At 39.1% G+C, this 21451-nt stretch overlaps 1 protein-coding gene across 10 annotated transcripts in view; it reads left to right on the top strand.

Annotated features, from left to right (window-relative positions):
- Nucleotides 1–21451, top strand: part of TAOK3 (TAO kinase 3) — a 141349-nt gene that overhangs the window by 104741 nt on the left and 15157 nt on the right. For all 10 annotated transcript variants that reach the window (XM_053927987.1, XM_053927982.1, XM_053927989.1 and 7 more), the window contains 4 exons: nt 5632–5766; nt 13641–13877; nt 15346–15474; nt 19346–19549. In XM_053927987.1, the coding sequence (XP_053783962.1) occupies nt 5632–5766; nt 13641–13877; nt 15346–15474; nt 19346–19549 (705 nt within the window). The remainder of the gene's footprint in view (nt 1–5631; nt 5767–13640; nt 13878–15345; nt 15475–19345; nt 19550–21451) is intronic.

The following is a 21451-nucleotide window of genomic DNA, read 5'->3' as shown; positions in this document are numbered from 1 at the left end:
CACATACAGGAAGGCAGCCAGTCAGTGCTTCTCTCTTGCATTGATGTTTCTCTCCCTTTCTCTCTCTCTCTCTGTCTCTCTCTCTCTCTGAAAGCAATGAAAAAAATTTCCACAGGTGAGGATAAATAGTAATAATAATAATAAGGGTGGGGAATTTTTGCATGTCTAGATTGTTGCAATCAATCAGACATACCGTAAATTATTGAAATCATAGATATGAAACACATTACCATTATTCAGGAAGTAAACTTTTAAAGGCCACGTGTAACTAGTAAGAGCGTGACTTTCAATTAACTGCTCTGCATCCAGAATAAAGACGCCCTGATTTTAGCAGGACAGTTCTATCACAGATCAAGCCCCAAAAATGTAAAGTGGGACACTGAAAAATTTCCTTTGACATCAGAATTTCAGGTTACTTCTTTCTCTCCAATCTTTGCCTCTACTCTGGTCCTTCCCAAGCCCTAAAGGGATCCTAATCTGATCTTCCTTTTGAGCAAGAATGATTTGATAAATCTAGAAGTATATTCTGACAAAATAAACTTTGAGCACTTGTTTATTTTCCCCTTACTAGTCTTGCCACACAACTTTTCCAATAACTAGAATATCACATTTCTGTAGACGGGTAGTTCCTCGACATCTCTCATCACCTGCTGCCTAGCACAGTGTCTTGTCACATAGTAAGCACTCAATAAATGTTTTGGGAACTTTTATAGGACACAACTCTGCACCCCAATTCTTGATTATTCACAAGTGGTTCCAGTGCAGACTTTCAATCCAGATTACATTTTTGGCTCTCACCTAGCCTGCTTCTGAGCCTCTGCTCTTCTCCTTAAAATCATCGCGTATATAGCACTAGGAAACAGATTTTAATGTCGTCCTAAGCAACAAAGTCTATTTTCTTAATTTGTCAACTAAAAGGTATACTTTGTTTTGTTGAAGTCTAAAATTAGTTCTCTTACCCTGCTACCACCATCTATTTATATGAATCATTAGACTTTCGTGTATTAACATTATTTCTTCATTTATTTGTTACCTTAGATGTCCCTAAAGGACTCTGTCATCATGTGGCCCCCTTTTAGCAATTATTTTTAAAAATCATTCTATCCTAACTCCTAAAGCTTGACTTGGCTCCTACTATTAGTCATTTTTTTCTTCTTTAAAAAAAGAATAGCTTTCACCAACTTTGGGGAAGAAGAAAAAAAAAAAGAAATGTCCTTGAGGGGATAGGATGTTCTAGTTTAATTTTCACTTGCTTCAGTGGCCTTTCCTATTATTTTTGCTGAAAAGTGGGGCGGGTCCTTTGACTCTTCAACTCGCATTTGGCAAAGTAAAAGCAAATTAACATAGGAAGGCAATGTTTCTTAAACAGAGTAGTTCTACAGTCCCCCTCTCTGTAGAAATATCTTTATTCTCAGTGTTCTGCTAGTCATTTTTTCTCCCTAATAGCTATCCTTCCAGGTTAAGGCATCCTTTCCATCTTCTCCTCCTCTAGTACCAGGGGTGTCCAACCTTTTGGCATCTCTGGGCCACACTAGAAGAAGAAGAGTTGTCTTGGGCCATACATTAAATACACAAACACTATCTAAAACAAAACAAAACAAAAAACTCTCATAATGTTTTAAGTAAATTTACGATTTTGTGTTGGGCCACACTCATAGCCATCCTGGGCCGCATGAGGCCCGCGGGCCGCAGGTTTCACACCCCTAGGTTTTGCCAGTTACACCTGCTTAGGCAATAATTTAATAATTTTGAAATGAGCAAACAAAAGAGATGGTGGTTTTGCTGATCCTTTCTCCACAGCATGAGAAGTGTTAGAATCTATAAAAGGGCTTCTCATCACCGGATGAGAGCCGATTGTAGATTCCCCTCAGCCCCCAAGGAAAGGGGTGCCTGTGTGGGGGTCAATATTTTACCACTTTCTCGGAGTACAGAGTGGCAGGTTTTTGTGAAATACAGATTTGAATTCTGTTAAATAATATAAGAGAAGATGTCCTTACCCTCATGTTTCAGACCTATATTCTTGAGCTTATTTATGTGGCAAACAGTTACTGAATTCCTACTAAGTATCAAGCACTATGCTAGGTGCTAGAGTGACTGAGACTTTTCCAACCACATTGAATGTCTTCCAAAATCCCACAATTTCGTGCATAGGCAGACAAGTAAGTGTGATGAGTAGTGTGATAAAGGTATATCCCAAACTTAACAGAATTCAGAGGAGTGATTTCCAGGATTAATTTCAAGTTAAGCTAGAAACTGTGAACAAGTGGCTATACCATAAATCTTCATTTTAGGAGCCTAACTATTCAGACACTCAAGGAAAAAATTCCAAATGAAAGTAAAACATCTTGTCCAGAGTATAATAGTAAAAAGTCTGTGCCTCATGCTTTACATACTTCACTATATTGAATATAAGTTCAATTCTTTTTGACTAAATATTTGGAACAAACATTACAACTTGTTTTTCCATCTGAAGTTTTACTTCTCATGATGAAAGAACATTGTCAATTTACCAGGTCAACAGAGATTTGCTTAAAACTGGCCCCCGATCATATTGGTATTTCAAAGAGCTAGTTTGTTTATTCCTGGATGATAATACCTTAAAGATGAATTCTAACCAAATCATATAGTTTGTCTTGATAAAGTAGAACATGAGCATTGTTCTTCATATTCTAAAGTCATTCTTCAGCATCAAAGAAGATGGCCCTCTCATTATTCGTAAATAATCTTCATAGGTGCCTAACTGCATAAAATAGCAAACTGACCTTTTCCTCTATTAATCTTCAAATGTGTTTAGTTCAGAAACTCTGGGAGCCAAATGTAGTCATTTTCAAAGGGACTGCTACTTAAAGGGGCAGTACAACCAGCAGACAGTGTCTCCAGTGAAGCTGATAGTTTAATTTGTTCGTACTTACTTCTCAAGTCACATTCCCCCATTTTAAAATGGCTTTATTATTTAAGTTGTCTTCAGAGTTTGGCACTTGTTTTGTGCAAAGGAATAAACTATGTTAAAATTCATTTTCCAATGTACTTGAAATGGGATCACTGTGAGACTAAAATTTTCCCTGTTTCGTGTTCTCTTGCGTAACTTGGTGTTGGTGATCTCTGTTGTGGAGCTGCTATGGAAAACCAAAAACTCTTCTCAAAAGGGAAAAGAAAAATTCAGGGTATAGAACAAAGATTATACTATTAGGATTATATTATATTTAAAGTAGGTTAAAATTTCGGACCTATTCTTCAGACTAACTTCTAAAATAGCATTCTTTTTAAAATATACCTTATTGGGTTTTTTAACTAGCTATGTGTCAACTAAAATCACTATGATTTTGAGTTCTAACTTTTCTGTGTATTTTAAGATCCTTGAGTTAAAAAACTTAGCTAATATAATGTGACTTTTAATTTCATAAGCAGAATCCTAACCCAAAAGTGGTCATTTTTATGTGAGGGAAAATGTAATAACATTAAAATTATGTATATCTGCATATATATGTTGTATTTTATTCTGTTGTGTGAAGAGTATGAATTCTAGTGTCACTGGTTACCTTTGTGAATCGAGTTATAACAATTTGAAACTTAGCAGCTGCCACATCATTTGAGATCTTCTTAATATCAGCCAGCTAATCCTCACCAGAACTATGACTCCTCAGGCCTCTGCCTAGTCTTATCTCTTGGGCTTGCTGGCGTTTAAAAGCTCTGGCTTTTCTGGTACTGTAATATTAAGTGAGATCAGTTTTGGGGATGAATGTAATTTATTAATGAACATTCATCAACTTGAATGGTAGCAGATCTGAGCGCCTTCCTCTCTAGAACCTAGACCTAGTTCCAGTCCCGCACCTAATCTTTCTTTGCCCTGTGACAAAAGAGTTTATATTTCTCAGAAAATAATGTAGAAAAATTTTAATCGATCTATTATTTATTCATAAGTTTGAGAAGTGTGGGTTGGGATGCATTTTTAACCTTCAGCGCTATCTAATAGGACTTTCTGCAGTGATGGAAATGATCTTTATCTGCATTGTTCAATATGGTAGCCATGGTTGTGTCTACCTTGAAACATAGCCAGTGTGACTTAAGGACTGAATTTTACATTTAATTTAAATATCCATGTGGCTAGTGGATAGCTTAGGACGCAGTACAGTAGCAGAACATCCCTTAAATTTTATATACATGCCCTTAATGGCATTTAGGGCCTCTTCATTGTTTGAAAAAATAGACCACAATACAGTAAATTGAAAAAAAAAATCTCTAAATATAGATACAATGGGAGATACCATCCCAACATTCTGAAGCATTCTAAATTTATAAAAGGGAAAATAAAATCAGCCCAATGATAAATTTAGTCTTGGCTTTTGGCTTTTACATAAAAACCTGGATGTAAAATTTAATATCCCTCAAGAAATATATATGTTTTGACTAACCAAAATTTTAGACTATATATGCAATTTTATGTTTTCTAAACCTTTAATTTTTGTTTGCTGATGAAAGAAAGGGCAACTATAAAAAAATTTCAAATAGTCATGGACAAAATGCAAAACTGACTTCTCACAAATGGTTTCTCCTAAAACCCTAGGGAAATAAGAGAATTAATTTCTCCTTCACTGCCCTGAACATGCACCATTTAAAAATCCCCCATGGTTGTACATGTTTCTGAGCTATTAATTATAATAGTATCTTCTTTTCTGCAGGGTTAGAGCCACTTACTGACTGGCCACTCCATCTTTTATAGAGAGACACAACACCCTTTGAAAGCATTTTCCCCTTTAAATTCATTCCAATTGCATTTAAGAAACATCCATTACTATCCTTCCAGGGAGCGTTATTTTTCACTGGGCATTACAATAAGATTAATCATCTTTGCCTATCAAGAAGCATATACTTGATTAAATCAGTCAAGGGCATTAAATTCCAGCCTTCCACACTCTGGTGAGCATACCGGGACTGAGTTGAGGAAGAATTTGTGAAAGTATCATTTGGTTAAAATTGTATGCCTGTCTCTTTAAATCTAAAAAAAAATCCTTTCAGAAGCTGTAGAGAGAAGGTGCTAGAACTGTGTACGATCATGACTGGAAAGCAGGATCCCTCAGTGACTGCCGAATCTTCCCAGCACAAGATAGAGAGGCAGTTCAGCACAAGCCTACACTGGTTCTAGGCAGAACGATGATCCTACCGAACAGATCTCAAATAAAATTAAATTGAGAAAGCAGATCTTTCAAGGGAATGAGGCGGAGGCTCGCTTTTATGTTAAAAGCAACCAGCATCCTCCTGGCTAGACATGGACATGACGTTTTTAAAGGAATTATTTGGTTACAGCGTCTTAAACAAACTGTTCTAAGGAGTCTGTACATTGCATTGTTTTTTCTATTCTTTTTTTCTTTTGCATATATGTGATTCTGGAGGTAAAGAAAAAGCCTGCCAGGGATTCAGAAGGCATCCCACTAGCGATCAGCTGACATTCCTAACTGAAGGCTGCAATGTGTTGCTTATTCATTTTGTACCGTGGGAGCTGCGGGGACTAGCAGAGAGCTAAACTATGCATTTCAAACAGCAGTGCTTGTGCAGAAAGAGGGGTGAGAGAGAGGCAGCCGGCGAGGAAAGAGCACAGCTGGACTTTCTCCTTGTTTTTATCCATTTCTGCAGGATCATGTATTCATAAGGGATGAGGCGGGCCACGGCGATCCCAGGCCTGAGCCACGGCCTACCCAGTCAGTTCAGAGCCAGGCCCTCCACTACCGGAACAGAGAGCGCTTTGCCACGATCAAATCAGCATCTTTGGTAAGCAAACACCCCTCTACTCACCTTCCCTTCCTTCCCCTCCTCCCCATCTGGCAGCCTCTCGCCCTCCCTGAGCCTCTGTCGGCTTCATGGATGGGAGGAAAGGAGTCAAGAATGTTTTCTCCCTCCTAATAATTTTATTCATTTTAGAAAAAAATCTGTTGGCATAGCAACCTGATCTCAGATATTTTAGCATTGTCTATGGCATGGGGAAAAAAAACCTTTGTGTGTGTGTGTGTGTGTGTGTGTATTTATATATGCTGTATGTGCAAAATAAAAGGCCTTTAAGATGAAGTTGCTAACATATCTAATTTTTTTAAAGCTATTTGTCTTTTCATTAAAATAATGCTAAAAATATTTTAAAGGTATTTGATGTATGTGTTTGCTGGGCACTATGCTTTTTATATAGATTCATGTGTATCTATAATGTATACACATACATCAAAAGATAAAACACAATTTTTTTAAATATATGGTTGCCGGTTACTGTATATAATTGTAGAAAATAAGCTACTTGCTTCCCAGGGATGGATTGCTGGTTCGTTCTGGTTCATTCATTTATTTATTGCAACAATGGTAGTGGCTGCACTTCCCCATTTAACCCCTGAAGAATTTCCTGCCACCAATAAAGCAAGAAGGGCTTTGTAGGAGAGGATAGGGATGGTTGTGGGAGAAGATACTGTAGGATCCTTCAGCATTTTTACTATTGCAAATGTGATTGCTGGATGCCCTTGTAGTAGCAAAAGGGGTGTGTGCTGGAAGAGTTAGTTTTCATGCCTCCTCCCCTTGGTCCCCAACGCGTGCGCGTGCGCGCTCACACACTCACACACACACACACTCACACTCATACCTTTTCATCCTTGGCACTCTAAACTCTCTTTAATCTTTTGCTTCTGAATCTCACTGCTCAGCCAAAAAATTATTGCAGTATTAGTTAGTGTGCCCCAACTGATGTGAGAGGTTGCATGTGCAGGAAGAGTTACACTGCCTGGCTGTTACATTTAGAACCTATGATGACATCATCCGAGGCCGACCCAGAAATGATTATTTTTCTTGTCCTATTTTTTAAACCCCATTTCCACTTTTATTTCTCAAGTCTTTAAAAAGCTTCAATTATCTTTTGGAATTGATAATGGATTATAATTTTTAAAACCCCAAATATAAGGAAAATGGGAGTTAAAGCACCTACCTATTGCTGTGCCTGCTGCTGTCTGAAAGCAAGCAATTGAACATAGACTCCTTATAAATAATAAGCCTGCCTTTAAGTTCCTTTGTATAGAAGTTTTTTTTGTAATTTCTTTAATGGGCAGTTTTTCGTTTTAAATGAATGCTATACTGTGTAATGGAGATCTTAAAATGTCCACTATGTATTTGCTAGTGATTGTTAAGCACCTAAAAAACATGCTTCTGAGTCTAAATAAAGCATGAAATATTAAATAATAAATACCTTCAAGCCATGATATCTGACAAAAGAAGAACTATGGTATTTATGGAATATTACTACTTACCCCCGCCCCTTGTGAGACTTGTAAGCTTTATTCAGACCTGCTCATGGTGAAATGAGGGGAGAAAAGATGAGCAAGCACCGGGAATACGAGCACCGCAGCAGGTTTTGAAGCCGACATCATACCAAGTGGATTTCCCCTCTCTGGGACAGACTCTCCTCTTTTCTCACTTGCCACACCCGCATTCCCACATCATATATTCATGACCTCTCCTACCGCCTCGTAAGTAAGATACTACTACTACCATGCCAGAATGGTCTTACGCTTGCCTTTGTGAACTCACCCAGGGCTACCGTGTGTACATATCAGCCATCACAGTCTTCCTCTCTGTGGGTAATGAAAGCTGATTCCCCACTAGGCCACCTCAGGGCTGTGGGCAAAGTCCTCAGGAACCCTCTGAATCCTGCAGGCTTCATAGTGCCCACTCTGAGAACAGCTGGGATCTGTCTCTCTGGTGGACTTTTGATTTGCTAAAAGGCCCCTGCCACTATATGAAGTTAAAAACAGAGTAGCTGATAGGCTGTTGCTATAGCCACAAAATAAATAAGTTGTTTTTTTGTGAAAAACTCTCTCTAAATTGAATGCTTTGGGAATCACAGTGGGATTGATGGGAGTTTATCAGAGTTCAGTGGTATTTGTATCTAGTGTTTTTTAGGGAAAAAATAATTAATAGAAGAGAAAAGTGATAATGATGTCTGATTCCACATCCCATTTTGAACAGTCTAATTATTGGGATGAATATTTTAATGAATATTATTAAACACTAACCGTTATGTTATTTTAAAGGCTAATTTCATTAGGAATATATAAATCAGGACACTGGAATATCAAGAAGGAGTATCTGATTTTTTAAATTATATTATGAATCTTACTGTTTTTCATGGATCCCCAGTGAAAATGAAAAAGGACTAAAATTATTTAAATGACATAAGAGCAAGAGCAAGATTGTGGGAAAATGATGGTCCACTGTAATAGTCAAATCATTGTTGAAACCTCTCTCCAGTTCTCATGATTGGTAGCAGTACTGTATTTATTTATTTATTTTGGTTTTACTCTTTCTTTACAATCTTCTAGTAGAAGTGATAACAAGCCACAGAGTGATCCAAAAGTGAACAGCAAAAAGAGGAATTCAGAAATTAGTTTTTCAATGACAGTACTAGATAAGTAAGTGAGGAGTGTATGTTTTAAACAGACTTGCAAACTGAAAAAAATATATATGGTTTCTGAAATTTGTTTTGTCAGCCTATCTCTCCCACGTAGCCTAAAAGAGGCCTAGCCCCCTCAGTCTTTTCCCCTTAACATTTCTTTCTATATTGTGCGTTTGAATGGGGTCATTGCAAGTGTGTGAAGCCCACGGGCTATAGGCTTTTACTGCTGGATATTTTTATTATTTTGGCACCTTAAAACCGAGATTTTTATTTTATTATGCACCCTACACAATTGCATTTGTAACAAAGAAAAAGCAACGACTGCCAACCTGGATACCAGAGGATACCCTAAGGAAATTTTAGACCTATATATTTAATTATAATCATTTAAGGGAAAGATTATTGACCTTATTTTGAAAACATAGGAAAAGTAAGGGCATTTTGTGGCACCTTTTAAATTTATTATTTCTTCTTCTTCTGCAAGAAAGTTCGTATCTGGCTGATCCATTATCTGGAGAAGACAATAGTTCATATACTTATTCAGAATTACTGAGTTCTTGGGCCTTTGAGATGTGCCTTTTGAGGTTTTACTGTTGGTGGATGGAGTTCCTGATATTTTAGTTAGATCAGTGTCCCATGAGAGTGTTTTTAGCTGATACTACATCTGATGTCATTTCTTCTTAAAATTTCATAATGTCCTGTGTCACTGGCTGGTCCCATAATAAATGTTAATATAAAGAGCCCCATGACCACCATATCTATCAGACAATTCTGCTTTTCATCTTGTGAAGGAATTCTCATTGGAATGCTGCTACCCAGGTGAACTTATATTAGAATACACCTTAGGGAGAGGGGCACAAAACTCTTAGTCTCCAGGAAAGCATGTAGGAGAAAATGATTATTGTTCTATCTAAGCAAATACAGATTCTTTGACTTTGGTTTTACAGATTCAGTAGAAAAGCTTATATAAAAATGGAGGAGTCTTCATTTGGATTTTTAAAAATGCAACCTAATTATTCAGTTAATTGTGAAATTGGGTACCTGAATGAGTTTGATAGATAAGCATAAAAATATTAGAGCCTCAGCAATGAATACTACTATTTCACCTCCGTGAGCCCTACTGTTCTGCTTCCAAATGCATAAAACCTTGGTCTCTTCCTGGATAGCATATCAAAGGATGCTTATCAAAACATTGCATATCTCCTCTTTCTTTTTTGTTAACTTCTTAATCTCACGAAGATCTTGGCCGATACCATTTTTCACTTGCGTTGCCCAATCTGTATGCCCATCCCACATAACCCAAGGCTCTCGATAAACATGTGTTGAATGAATGGACAAATGAATGAATGAATGGACAAATGAATGAATGAAGTCTCTTCCAGCCCTGCTACCACATCAGAATTTGGATATATAAGTATGAATTTTGGAGTTCTTTTTGTCAGTTTTTCTGTATAAAGCAGAATTGCCTGTTATCAGTCATACTTTTCATGTGAACTTAAAACATTTTTCCCCTAGGTATTCTAAAGAGTGGAATGTCAAAATTCTAATGCCAAAATGTGACTCATTGTATTCTTTTTAAGAACTTGCTATAAATTTTATTTGTTCTAAGTTCTCAGGGTAGCCAGTTTTATCATAAGCATTATTTTTAATTCGTACATATAATTAATCTTGTAAGTTGGCTTTGATCTCTTAAGAGGGTAACATTATCAGCCATGATGCTTCTCTCTTATGTTCAGTAAGTTGCTTATTAGCCTTCTAGTGCAGTGTTGTGTAAATACTTGGTAGGCACATAGTACACTTTGCGTGATGTGGTATGTTTTAAGGCCACATTTTGCTGGAATTAAATCAGGTAAAATGGAATGGTATAGTTCAAATCAAATTTAATATCATTCAAATTTAGAAATTATACATACTTATTTTTATAATCCACAACCCAGGTACAAGTACAGTTTTATTGTTAAACTTGCCCTTTCTCGTAGATCCACTTCTGATTTACCTTCTCATTAGCAGAAATGCTTAGAGGAGGGAAAAAGAGACAGATTACTCAGAGCCTGGCAGGGGAAGAAAGTGAACCAACATCTATTGAACGTTTCCTATGTGTCAAACACCTTGCCAGGCACAGGTATTGTCTTATCAGTGGTGTCCTCCTGGGGGTGGCTCTCCTTTGCACAGGAGATTTCAAGGGGTAAGTAATTTGCCCAAGGTCAGTTACATAGTAAGGAATGGAATGAGACTTGTCTCCAAGCAACCTACTGGGTGTGCAAGATAAACTGCTTACTTTTAGCTGATCACATTCTTGAGACCATGATTGTAAAACACTACGATTCCTACATTTCTATAACTTTCTCTCATTTTCAGACTTATTCAATTTGTAACTTGGATTTAGCACTCTCTTTAGCTTTGATTGTTTTGATTATTGATGCCCTTCATTACTTCATAACAGAAAGTTTCATTCATTTCTGACTTGGTGATACAAATTTTCTCAGGCAATTTCAGAACCATAGGACCTTAGTTCAAGTCCCAGACTTCATAAAAACCACAGAGGTAAATTATATGAGACAGCACTTTGTAAACCATAAAGCATGGTACAAATTATGAGCTCTTTTTTATTTTATTGACAAAACTGCATTCATAAGAAATGAAGTTTAAACTTAAATAACAGAGGCATACATAACTAACTTATAGGTAACATTTTTTTCTCATGTTAGATTTCACAAACGAAACATCCGGTTGTACGCTTATTTAACATTCATGTGTCTAGCATGAGCATGGAAATATAAAACTCACCATCACTATCTGTATCTAAAAAGACAATTACTTTGAAACTTAGAAACTTTAGTTGTATAAATGGAAGGTGATGTTAGGGATTTAAGAAGGTGATTAGTCAAATTATGGGAAGCATTTAAAAGCAAAGTGTCTCTGCTGGAGTGTAATGATGTACGATGCTGGCATGTTGAGCTTTATAATTTATTTTTGCCACATAAATGTACGATCTGGTGTGCAGTAGGACCACCCTTTTCCCAGAGACTCACCCACCAACTAAGATAGAAAATTGTTCGTGACACGACTCCTTTGTGTTTTATCTTCAGGCTGTCTGGTTTAGGGAAATGGCCGTACTTTATTGTATTGACCAGGAACCAGTCAAACATTCTGCCGGCAAGTGTAAATGTATTACAATAGCTTTAGAGCCTGCCGTGCCTCGGCTCTGGGAATCTGAATACAGAAGGAATACTAAAATAAGAAAAACTAAGTACACAGATAAAACATCTCTCAAACTCCTTACCCTGAAACAGACACTTTACTGCCGTATTTGTCTAAAAACAAGCGAGGCCAGAAAGGACTAAATGGTATCCTTTCTGTTGATTGGAGTTGTTTTTAATCCCTACAGTTGAACTTCAGGAAGGCACAAGCGTGAGAAAGTGAAATATAGACATATACTTCCAACTACTTCTTTTTTTATCAAGATATAAGTCCATTAGAAAACACATAGTTGTGATGGCAAAACAGATTATTTATAATATTTAAAGTGTTAGGTGCCTCTTTGGTGATGATATCCCTTTTTGGTCTTGAAATATTGTCTGCTCTTATTCCTCATACTTTAAAGAGGATTGTCCTTTAGAAAAGAGAAATGAATATGAAACCAAGAGTTAGTTTCATCTGGAAAGGTTTCAAAGTTCGGCTGATGTTTAGTGGTGCACTAAGTACTTTGATAATACTATCCAGTTACAGAACAGCTCTCTCTTAATAGTAAGGACTCAGTAAGGATGCAGGGACACCTTCTAAAAAGAGCAGAGAAACAAACTGTCCTTTGTACAAAATACACTTTGACCCATAAACTGGAAATAGTTAGACAGAATTAATAACAGCATGAAAATTTCCAGTAAAACTTGCTTAAGGTTTGGATTGAGGAGAAGTGGCTTAGAGTACATAGGAGAGTCTAAATTACTTAGTAAAAAACAGAACTAAAGTTATAATTTTGTAATTAATTTTTTGTTCTAAAATAATAAACATGAGAAGGAAGTTACCAGACAGTCTGAAAGGAAAATAAAGAAGGGTGATAAGTTGGAAGAAGGACTGAAAAATCAGAAAAGGTCTTGTAATAAAGGTTCTGGATAGAAACGAGATAGCCAAATTCACACCTGCAATCTTCAGTTTGTTGTCTATTCACTTGAGAATGGGTTAAGGGAAAAACTACTAAGAAAAATAGCCATCCAGAAATCACAGAAATGTCTTTTGCCTCTTTAGGAGAGCAAGTTAGATGTATTATAATTTTTTAACATCTCTTCTGCAGGGAAGGAAGGGGAGGAGGGAGACAGATGATTTAAAGGGAGAGGGTTCTTTTTCTCTCTCTCTCTTGATTCATATGAATAATAGAAAATCAGTCTTGTTCAAACTATATTTGAAAGGATATTCAAGATTCCTGTGACTGTTAGCCATGATTCTTAACAAACAAGTAGTATGATGTGGCGCAGTGGTTCTCAATCAGAGGGATTATGCCCCTCCCCCAGGAGACATTTGGCAAAGCCCAGAGACACTTTTGTTGTCTTGACATGGGAGGTGCTGCGGGACTCTAGTGGGTAGGTAGGTCAGAGATGCTGCCAAACATTCTAGACTGCACGGGACAGCCCCCGAAACAAAGAACTGTCCGATTCATTGTCCATAGTGCCCAGGTTGAGAAGCCCTGGCGTGGTGGAAATAGCATGGCTCTGAATCCCACCTCCACTGCTTACTAGCTCCGTGACCTTGAGCATATACGGGGTGGGCAAAAGTAGGTTGACAGTTGTTCATATGAAAAAAGACGTGCAAGTTATGATTATTACAGTAGCTTTATTCACTCAAAACAATGTCACTCACAATGGTAAACCTACTTTTACCCACCCCCTATATATAATGATATATCAAAAACATGTAAATATGTTTTGGCTGAAAGAATAAATTCATTCCCTCATCACAATTTCTTCATCTACAAAATGGGGGTGGTGACACCTACCTCATAGATGAATAAAATGATTGAGTGAATGAGATGGATTTTAGGATTCAATATAAAGCATATAAAGAGCACCCAGCACAGTGCCTGATACAGGTAAGTGTTCAGGTAATAGAAGGTAAATTGATGGCAACAACGATAAACAAAACTATGCCAAAGGGTTCTTCTCCTTTGCCTGAGAGTTTGCCTATCGTGGACCTGGTTACCTGAGTTCTGTTCCCCAACCCAAATCAGGTTACACGGCAGATCCATGAGCATGAGCAGGAGAACGAGTTGCGGGAACAGATGTCAGGTTATAAGCGGATGCGGCGCCAGCACCAGAAGCAGCTGATCGCCCTGGAGAACAAGCTGAAGGCTGAGATGGACGAGCACCGCCTCAAGCTACAGAAGGAGGTGGAGACGCATGCCAACAACTCGTCCATCGAGCTGGAGAAGCTGGCCAAGAAGCAAGTGGCTATCATAGAAAAGGAGGTCAGTGTGTGCACACATGCCTCCGCGCCACAGCCATGCCAGGCCCGTTCCGGCCGGTGGCCCCATGTTAGCAGGAGGCAGGAGGGGTGTGATTTTTGGTGATAAAGGAACAGTCTGCTTTGGTGGGGGAATGAGGATGGTTTTATGGGGCTACTTAAAATTATCATTAAAAATTAGAGTAGTAACTAAAGGCATGTATCACATTCTTGTCTATTCCAGCATCAGCCCTTGTTGGGTGTTACAATTTTTTTTAAAGATGCTTCTATTCTATGAAAACTTGCACACTTCAGGTCTGTTACTGTGCCTGCCACCCCCACAGTCCTCTTCACAGGAAAACTGCTCTACAGATAGTCCCTTTTAGTGGGATAATCCCTGCCTACAGCTGGTTGGACTAGGGATGGTCACCTGACCACTTGCAGCAAGTAATCAGTCTTGAGTATGCTAGAGAATATTTCTCTTCCCCATTTAGGTTCTAAACTAATTTTCAAAACACACCAGAGGGTAAGGTAGATAGAGAGTCAAAATACCACCTTTATTACTGATAAGTGTTAGATGGGAGAAATGATTTCTGTCTGAAGAAAAATTGGCCTAATCCTACTGAACAAAACCAGACCTGCCCACCCAGGCACAAGTAGTGCTAAACCAGTCGCCGCGCCTGTCACCCCCCCATAAGACTTGCATATTGCGGAAAGGCAGGGTGAACACGCGCTCCCTGGGGATGGAGTGACTGGGGACAGGATGCCAGGCGTGTTTCAGTAGTTAGATTCCCTCCACATGGAAGGAAACTTCAGAACTGTAGAAGAAGCGTTCCCCCAACAGCCATCCATCTCTGGGGCAGGCTGGCATGAAAACCTCAGCCCAAAGAGGGATGATGTTGATTAAATAAACCAGTCAGATTCTTTCTTGGGAATTTGACTTGGTAAATATGTAAAGACAATGGCTCATAATGGGAGAATTATTAATGGATGCTAAACGTTAGATAAAATACATAAAAAAGAACCATGAAGCATAATTCCCTCTCTAGCCGCTAAACACCTCGTTTACATGTGTGCTTCATTGAAGGGTTCCCTAAAACTTAGATTTGGTCACTTTCAGGAACCAGCACTTACTGGGTTACCTTTTCATTGGTCTGAGTTCAGTCCACTTGGGAGCCCCCCAAATGGCCTGGTGTCTAACTGCTGTGGGTTGTATTTCATCCAGTGTATTGGTTGTGTGCGTGTATGGTTTTCCTTCACATTGTTCCCGTAATCGGGAGTATATGCTTCAGTGGTAACATTTTTGACTTTTTTTATTTGTTTAAGATACAGGAAAATCAGAGCAGACATTTTCTTATTTTGTTTTTAATTAATTATTTGTTGAAAAATTACATTATTCAGCACTTACGGACACTTTTAATGCATTGGAGAATATATAGCTGAATTCTGTGTGAAGAACAACTCATCCAAGATCATATTTGTTGTTTTTGCAGGCAAAGGTAGCTGCAGCAGATGAGAAGAAGTTCCAGCAACAGATCTTGGCCCAGCAGAAGAAAGATTTGACAACTTTCTTAGAAAGTCAGAAGAAGCAGTATAAGATTTGTAAGGAAAAAATAAAAGAGGTAAGAGTACCAATATTTGTAGTTACCAGTTTGCCGTTAGAATGGTTGGAACTTAAAACTGATTCATGTCACATTATGATCACTATGTAGTCTAACCCACTGATTCTCCAACCTTACATTAGACACCTGAAATGCTTATTAAAACAGATTGCTAACCTCCCCCCTTAGACTTTCTGATTCAGTGGGTCTGGAGTTAGAAATAGGCATTTCTAACAAGTTCCCAGGTGATGCTCGTGGTCCAGGCACCACACTTCAAGAACCATTTGTTCTAACTCGAAGCCATTCTTGCTTACTTCCAGTTTGTTCTCCACACTTCAGCCAGAGTGATCTTTTCCAGCCATACATCTCGTCATGTCACTTCGTGGTTTTAACATTTACTGGCTTCCCATTGCTCTTATAGATCAAAATACTAGAAGTCCCTATGTGGTCTGCTACCAGCCTCCCCTCCAGTCTGAAACCTCACACCACTGTTCTCCCCGCCTGCTTGCCCCACCCTCAACTGTTCACCGCTTCTGCCTCATTTACTGCCTTTTGGGTCCGCAAATGTATCAAGCTCTACCCTTTCCAAAGGCCTTTGCTCATGCTGTTTCTTCCACCAGGATGCTCTCCCCACCCTTCAATCCCTCCCTGACCATAATTCTGCTGTTTATTTCTACTCCTCCTCCTTGTAAGATTTAGGATTGTTTATTAGTACCTTAACTCAAAGGTACTAATAAAGGTATCACTTCCTCAGGAAAGCCTTCCTTACTGCCTCAACTAAGACAGGTGCCTCTGGTTTCATAACACTAGTTTTCAATTATACATTTTTTAGTGATTCTTCGAGCTACTTTCCCTACTGGCCTACTGGCCAATGAGCGATATATGCAGAGACCATGATTGTTTGTGGGGGGGGGGGGGTTGTGTGTGGGTGTGGGTTTTCTTCTTTTTTTTTTTTTTTTTCCTACCCATGACTGATCCCTGTGTCTGGTACATGTGAATATTTGATACATGAATGACTAATTCTTGCATGTTTGGTTGAAGACCACTAAGTGGCCTTAGAGAGGCCTCCTGAGGAACTGCAGTTTGATCTGAAAGCTCAAATCTCTTCAGTTTTCCTTTTTCCATTACTTACAGGTAAATTGCCTCTGCCTGTGGTTCCATAGTCTTTCCTTCTCATAAGACTTAGGATTCTTATGTGTTAACTATAGCATATTAAATTTTAATAAAATTCAGTGTGGGGCATTGTTCTCGTGTATGAAATCATTCATTCGGGCTCAGATTCTAAGTTAACAATATGAGACTTAGAGCAAGGTTCCTCTCCATTTCTTTTTTTAACTAGGAAGTGAAAGCAAGTGTTTGGGGGTGGGGCCTCAGGACCTTTGCCCCGCCCACACGTGCCATTGGCAATTGTTGGGCCTGACAGAAATTTGTATCTGCTCCACACAGCCTGAGGGGGAGAATTTCTGACACCAAAAGGTCTAGAAAACCAATCTGTACTGAAAAATAGCTCAGCTAATCGGGATCACACACTCTCCATTTTCTCTCAATTACTGCTTCAGTCTAATTGTTACATCACAATAGAACGATGTTTCTGGATCCTTAACTTTTCATGAAGAAATTTTGAGATTTTCTCAGCTGCAAATGCATTCTTATTTCTAACACCCTGTGCTTACCCATTCTCTAGAGGCCGTACAATAGGACTACAGCCACCATTTTGAGCTTTTGTAATACTAGAGTATTGGGAGATGGTGTGAACTGCCCCTTTGGGGGGGCTCCCACAGAACAGCATCCAAGAATCCCCACTCAGTCTTCAGGCTTAGGCTATTTTTGGTTCACCACACTCAGACTTATGAGGGGAAGAGACTACAGGCCTAAACTCCCAAGTCCTTCAACATGCTCATGAAGGAAAACAAGCAGAGACCCAATCTGAGACAGCCTCAGCAAGCCTTTCTGTGCAAAGCTAATGTTACTCCTTATGTAGTAAAGCTTAGTTCATACTCTTTAAAGGGCCATATATGTTTAGTATTGGTAAACGTATTGTCCTTCAGGTAAAGGTATTGTCCTAGAGATGACAAAACATTATTTTCACTGTTGGTAGATAACAGGGTATGGATAGTACAGAATGGTGGATGGTCCAGAAATAATTTATTCTTGATTTTGGAGTAGATTTTTATGATGAAATTTGAAGTTGGATGTGCAGTATAGTGGTTAGTGCCAAACCTAGTAGTGAAGTCACGACATCAAGAAATGAGTCACCCACCTTCCTAGTGTGAACCCAGCTTACTCCATGCTGGAAACAGCTCACGTTCTTGTTGACTCTAGTTTTTCACTTAAGATGTCACTGGAAGAGAAAAGATGATTTACAAGGACTTCTTGACTAAATACAAAAATAACCAAAATAGTGTGTGATGTCTGTATTATAAAATATTAAATAAAATAGGTGTGTTAGCACTGGCTGGTGTGGTTCAGTGGGCTAAGCACCAGCCTGTGGACTGAAACATCACTGGTTCAGTTCCTAGTCAGGGCACCTGCCTGGGCTACGGGCCAGGCCCCCAGTTGGGGGAATGTGAAAAACAACCAGTCAGTGTTACTCTTGCACATCAGTGTTTCTCTCCTTCTCTTCCTCCTGTACTCTCCCTCTAAAAAATAAAATAAAATCTTTTTAAAAAATAGGTTAGTAATTAAAGGAGATTTCACTGAGAGAGTAGTTAACCAAATATTACAGGTCAAGCTTGTCCATAGGAACAGTATGGACAAAGAATAGTACACTGTACTTTCTCTAAAAGTCGTCATCTTTCCTCATAGACTAACATTTTAACTGTTCTGACTCACTGCTTTCTTCCCTTTACCCATATGGGCAATTATGAATTTTGTCCTTTTGAAAATATAGGTGACTTATAATCCAAAATGAAGACTTTATTTCCCCTAAAATTCAAATGAGTGACATTTCTAATTACCTCCTGTCTTTAAACTCTGTCTAATTCTCTTGGTCTTTTTGCCTCCTCCTTTGTCCAAGCTACTATCATCTCTCACCTGGACCTTTGCACTAGCCTCCTAGCTATCTCCATGGACACGCTCTTACCTTCTTTATTCTGTTTTCCACATGGCAGCCAGTATCTTTTTGAAATGCATCTCATTATTATGATACACCTCCATATAAAATGCATTTCTCCTGTCCTAACGATCAGTGTCCTTAACTTGACCTACAAGACCTCCGATAGTCCTGTCCTGTCCAGCCTCGTCTCATGTGACACTCACCACTCTCTGGCCCTTCAGTTCTTTGAGCAAACTCACCATGTTTCAATTAACCCACCCGAAGCGTTTTGCACATGTGATTTCCTCTACCCAGCGTATTCTTCCCTTTCCTTTTTTTGGTGATTAATGCCTATGACTTTTTAAATTTTAGCTTAGTTGTTACCAAGGTCCAATGTTTCCTATTAAACATTCTTGTAGAACCAGGAACTCACTTTCAGAGTAGTTATCACAGTACTTTCAGTTCATTTATAATGATTCATTGATTAATTTTTTATTCTGGACTGAAAAGCCCCACAATGGTAGATGCCATGGTCTTTTATTCACCACTGTATCCTTACGCCTTGCACAGTACCTGTCACATGTGATAGAACTCAGTAAACGTGTATTTGATTGAATAGGTGAACAAATAATGTGAGAGTTGAGAAGTCAGAGACTGGGAAGCTAACTAGTCTCCCTCTCACTTAATAATCAATCAGTTGATTTTTTTAAGTGTTGGGGGGGATGTGCAACACCAAGCCTTTCTGTCTTTACGTTCTCATTTGCTTTCTGAATAATGTAATCTACCATCGTAGTAAACTGTGATAGTTCCTTTGCCTAATGAGACCGGCGTGGGTTCCCCCTCTTTTTTTTCATGAAGGAGATGAATGAGGACCATAGCACACCTAAGAAAGAAAAGCAGGAGCGGATATCCAAGCATAAAGAGAACTTGCAGCACACACAGGCTGAAGAGGAAGCCCACCTTCTCACTCAGCAGAGACTCTACTACGACAAAAACTGTCGTCTCTTCAAGCGGAAAATAATGATCAAGCGGCACGAGGTGGAGCAGCAGAACATTCGAGAGGTATTTATGTTTCTAACTATCGTCACTGACTTATGGGACAAGGCTTGTGAGGACCATGACCATGTCCGGTTTTTGTCCATTCCTATATCCTTGGGCTTTATAGTCTTAAGCACAGGGCCTGACACCAAGTAGGTATACAAAGAGCCAGGGAATGAATTCACCACTGATCAGAGAAAGCCCATTTACGAAACAAGAAATCAGCTTTTTCCAAATAAATGTTACAGAGTTTTATCGAATACTCATAAGCCATATCATGCAGTGGAGAATCAAAAGAAGTAGAATAACTTTTGCTCTCAGCCTGCTTTGCAAAGACTTGTGTTTTTGTGACTCCATAGGAAACACTTAAAACACAATATGATGCTCTACAGTTAAGTTCATTCACTCAGTCATCCAACACTTGCAGAGTGCCTCCTCTGTGCCAGGCCCTGTGCTAGAGACACCAGAGCTTCCAAGAAGCTGTACTCCTTCTTTCAAGTAGCCCTAAGTCTAAGAGGCAAAACAGACATGTAACAGACTACTTACAATAGAATACATTAGGTATAATAATAATAGATGTATGAATAAAATATCATGGGCACATAATCATGAACGGGCTTGTAGGATTCAGCGACTGATGAGATATTGAGTGTCCTGGGTATGGGACTGCAGCGTCACAGCAAGAGTAGTTGGAAGCAGAATGTGGAAGGCCTTTTTTGTTGAGCCAAGGAGTTAGATTTTAGTCTGAAGGCGGGGCTTTCAAACAGGGGAGTGATGATGAGTTGTCTTTATGTTGAAGGATTGATGCATCAGTGTAGGGTAGGCTGCTGTGATCAGAAGTCAAGTCCAGGGAGATCTGCTAGATACTCTTTCTCCAGTTCCACCTGGAAGGGGCAATGAGGGTAGTGAGAAATTAGGGGGTTTTTTTAATTAGCATATATCTTCCCTACCTAATACCTGTAAGATTCATGTAAGTTTTTGGAGACTAGATCTGAGTGACATTTCTGAAGCAGAACTGATATGAGAATTTCAGAAGAGGGAGGAGTCAGAAATGACTTCGAAGTTTCTAATTTGGAAAATTGGATGAATGTGATGTTTTTCACTGAGGTGAGGAATAGGGAATGTGAATCAATGGCAGATACAAAGTTCAACAGGCAATCATTGTACCCTGGAGTCATCAGAGAAAGAGAAACCTCACAAATGAGCTAGCACAGTGGCAAAAACACAAGTTTGACCAAACCCAGTGTTCTCCTGCATGAGGAAACAAGCATTTCGGGTACATTTAATGGGAATGGGAATTGGCGTAACTTTCGGAGAGCAGTATTCAAATGGGAAGGCAAAAGGGCGGTGCAAACTCAAGTTCATTGACCACATGTAACTATGGGCCAGGCTCAGACCCTTCATCTGTTTTCTCATCTTACTGGAAGAAGGAGAAACTGCTGAACATTTTTGAACCAGTCAATGATACGGCTAAAATTTTACTGTAGAGCGATCGGCCCAGTTTGGTGGCCACACACAGTGCTTAGAGAGAGCATGAATTCTCAGGGGGGTGAAGTGGTTCCTGCAGGGGAGGAGTCTTACATATTACAACAGTGGGGGGCCCTCTGAGGGGCCACGTATGTAAACAGATACACAGTCTATCTGTGCTATTTGTGTCTCGGGGGGGTGATGGTCAGGGAAGGGGGGAATCTAACAGGGCTCCTGATGAGGACAGTTATGGGGGGAAATGTCGAGAAACACTGGATTAAAGGGAAGAAACGAAAAGCAAAGAAATCAGGTGGTAGGAAAGAGGGCATAAACACAGATGGCGGTGGTAGCCATTAAAAGAACGGTAGGTTTGAAACATATTTTCAAGTATAAAGGAAGCAGGACTGGCATATGAAAGGATACGAGAGAAAAGATGAAGGCAGAATCAAAGTTATTTCC

This window comes from Desmodus rotundus, chromosome 7 (genome assembly GCF_022682495.2).
Source record: "Desmodus rotundus isolate HL8 chromosome 7, HLdesRot8A.1, whole genome shotgun sequence".
In the NCBI taxonomy this organism is placed as follows: Eukaryota; Metazoa; Chordata; class Mammalia; order Chiroptera; family Phyllostomidae; genus Desmodus; species Desmodus rotundus.
This window is presented reverse-complemented; position numbering and strand designations above follow the sequence as displayed.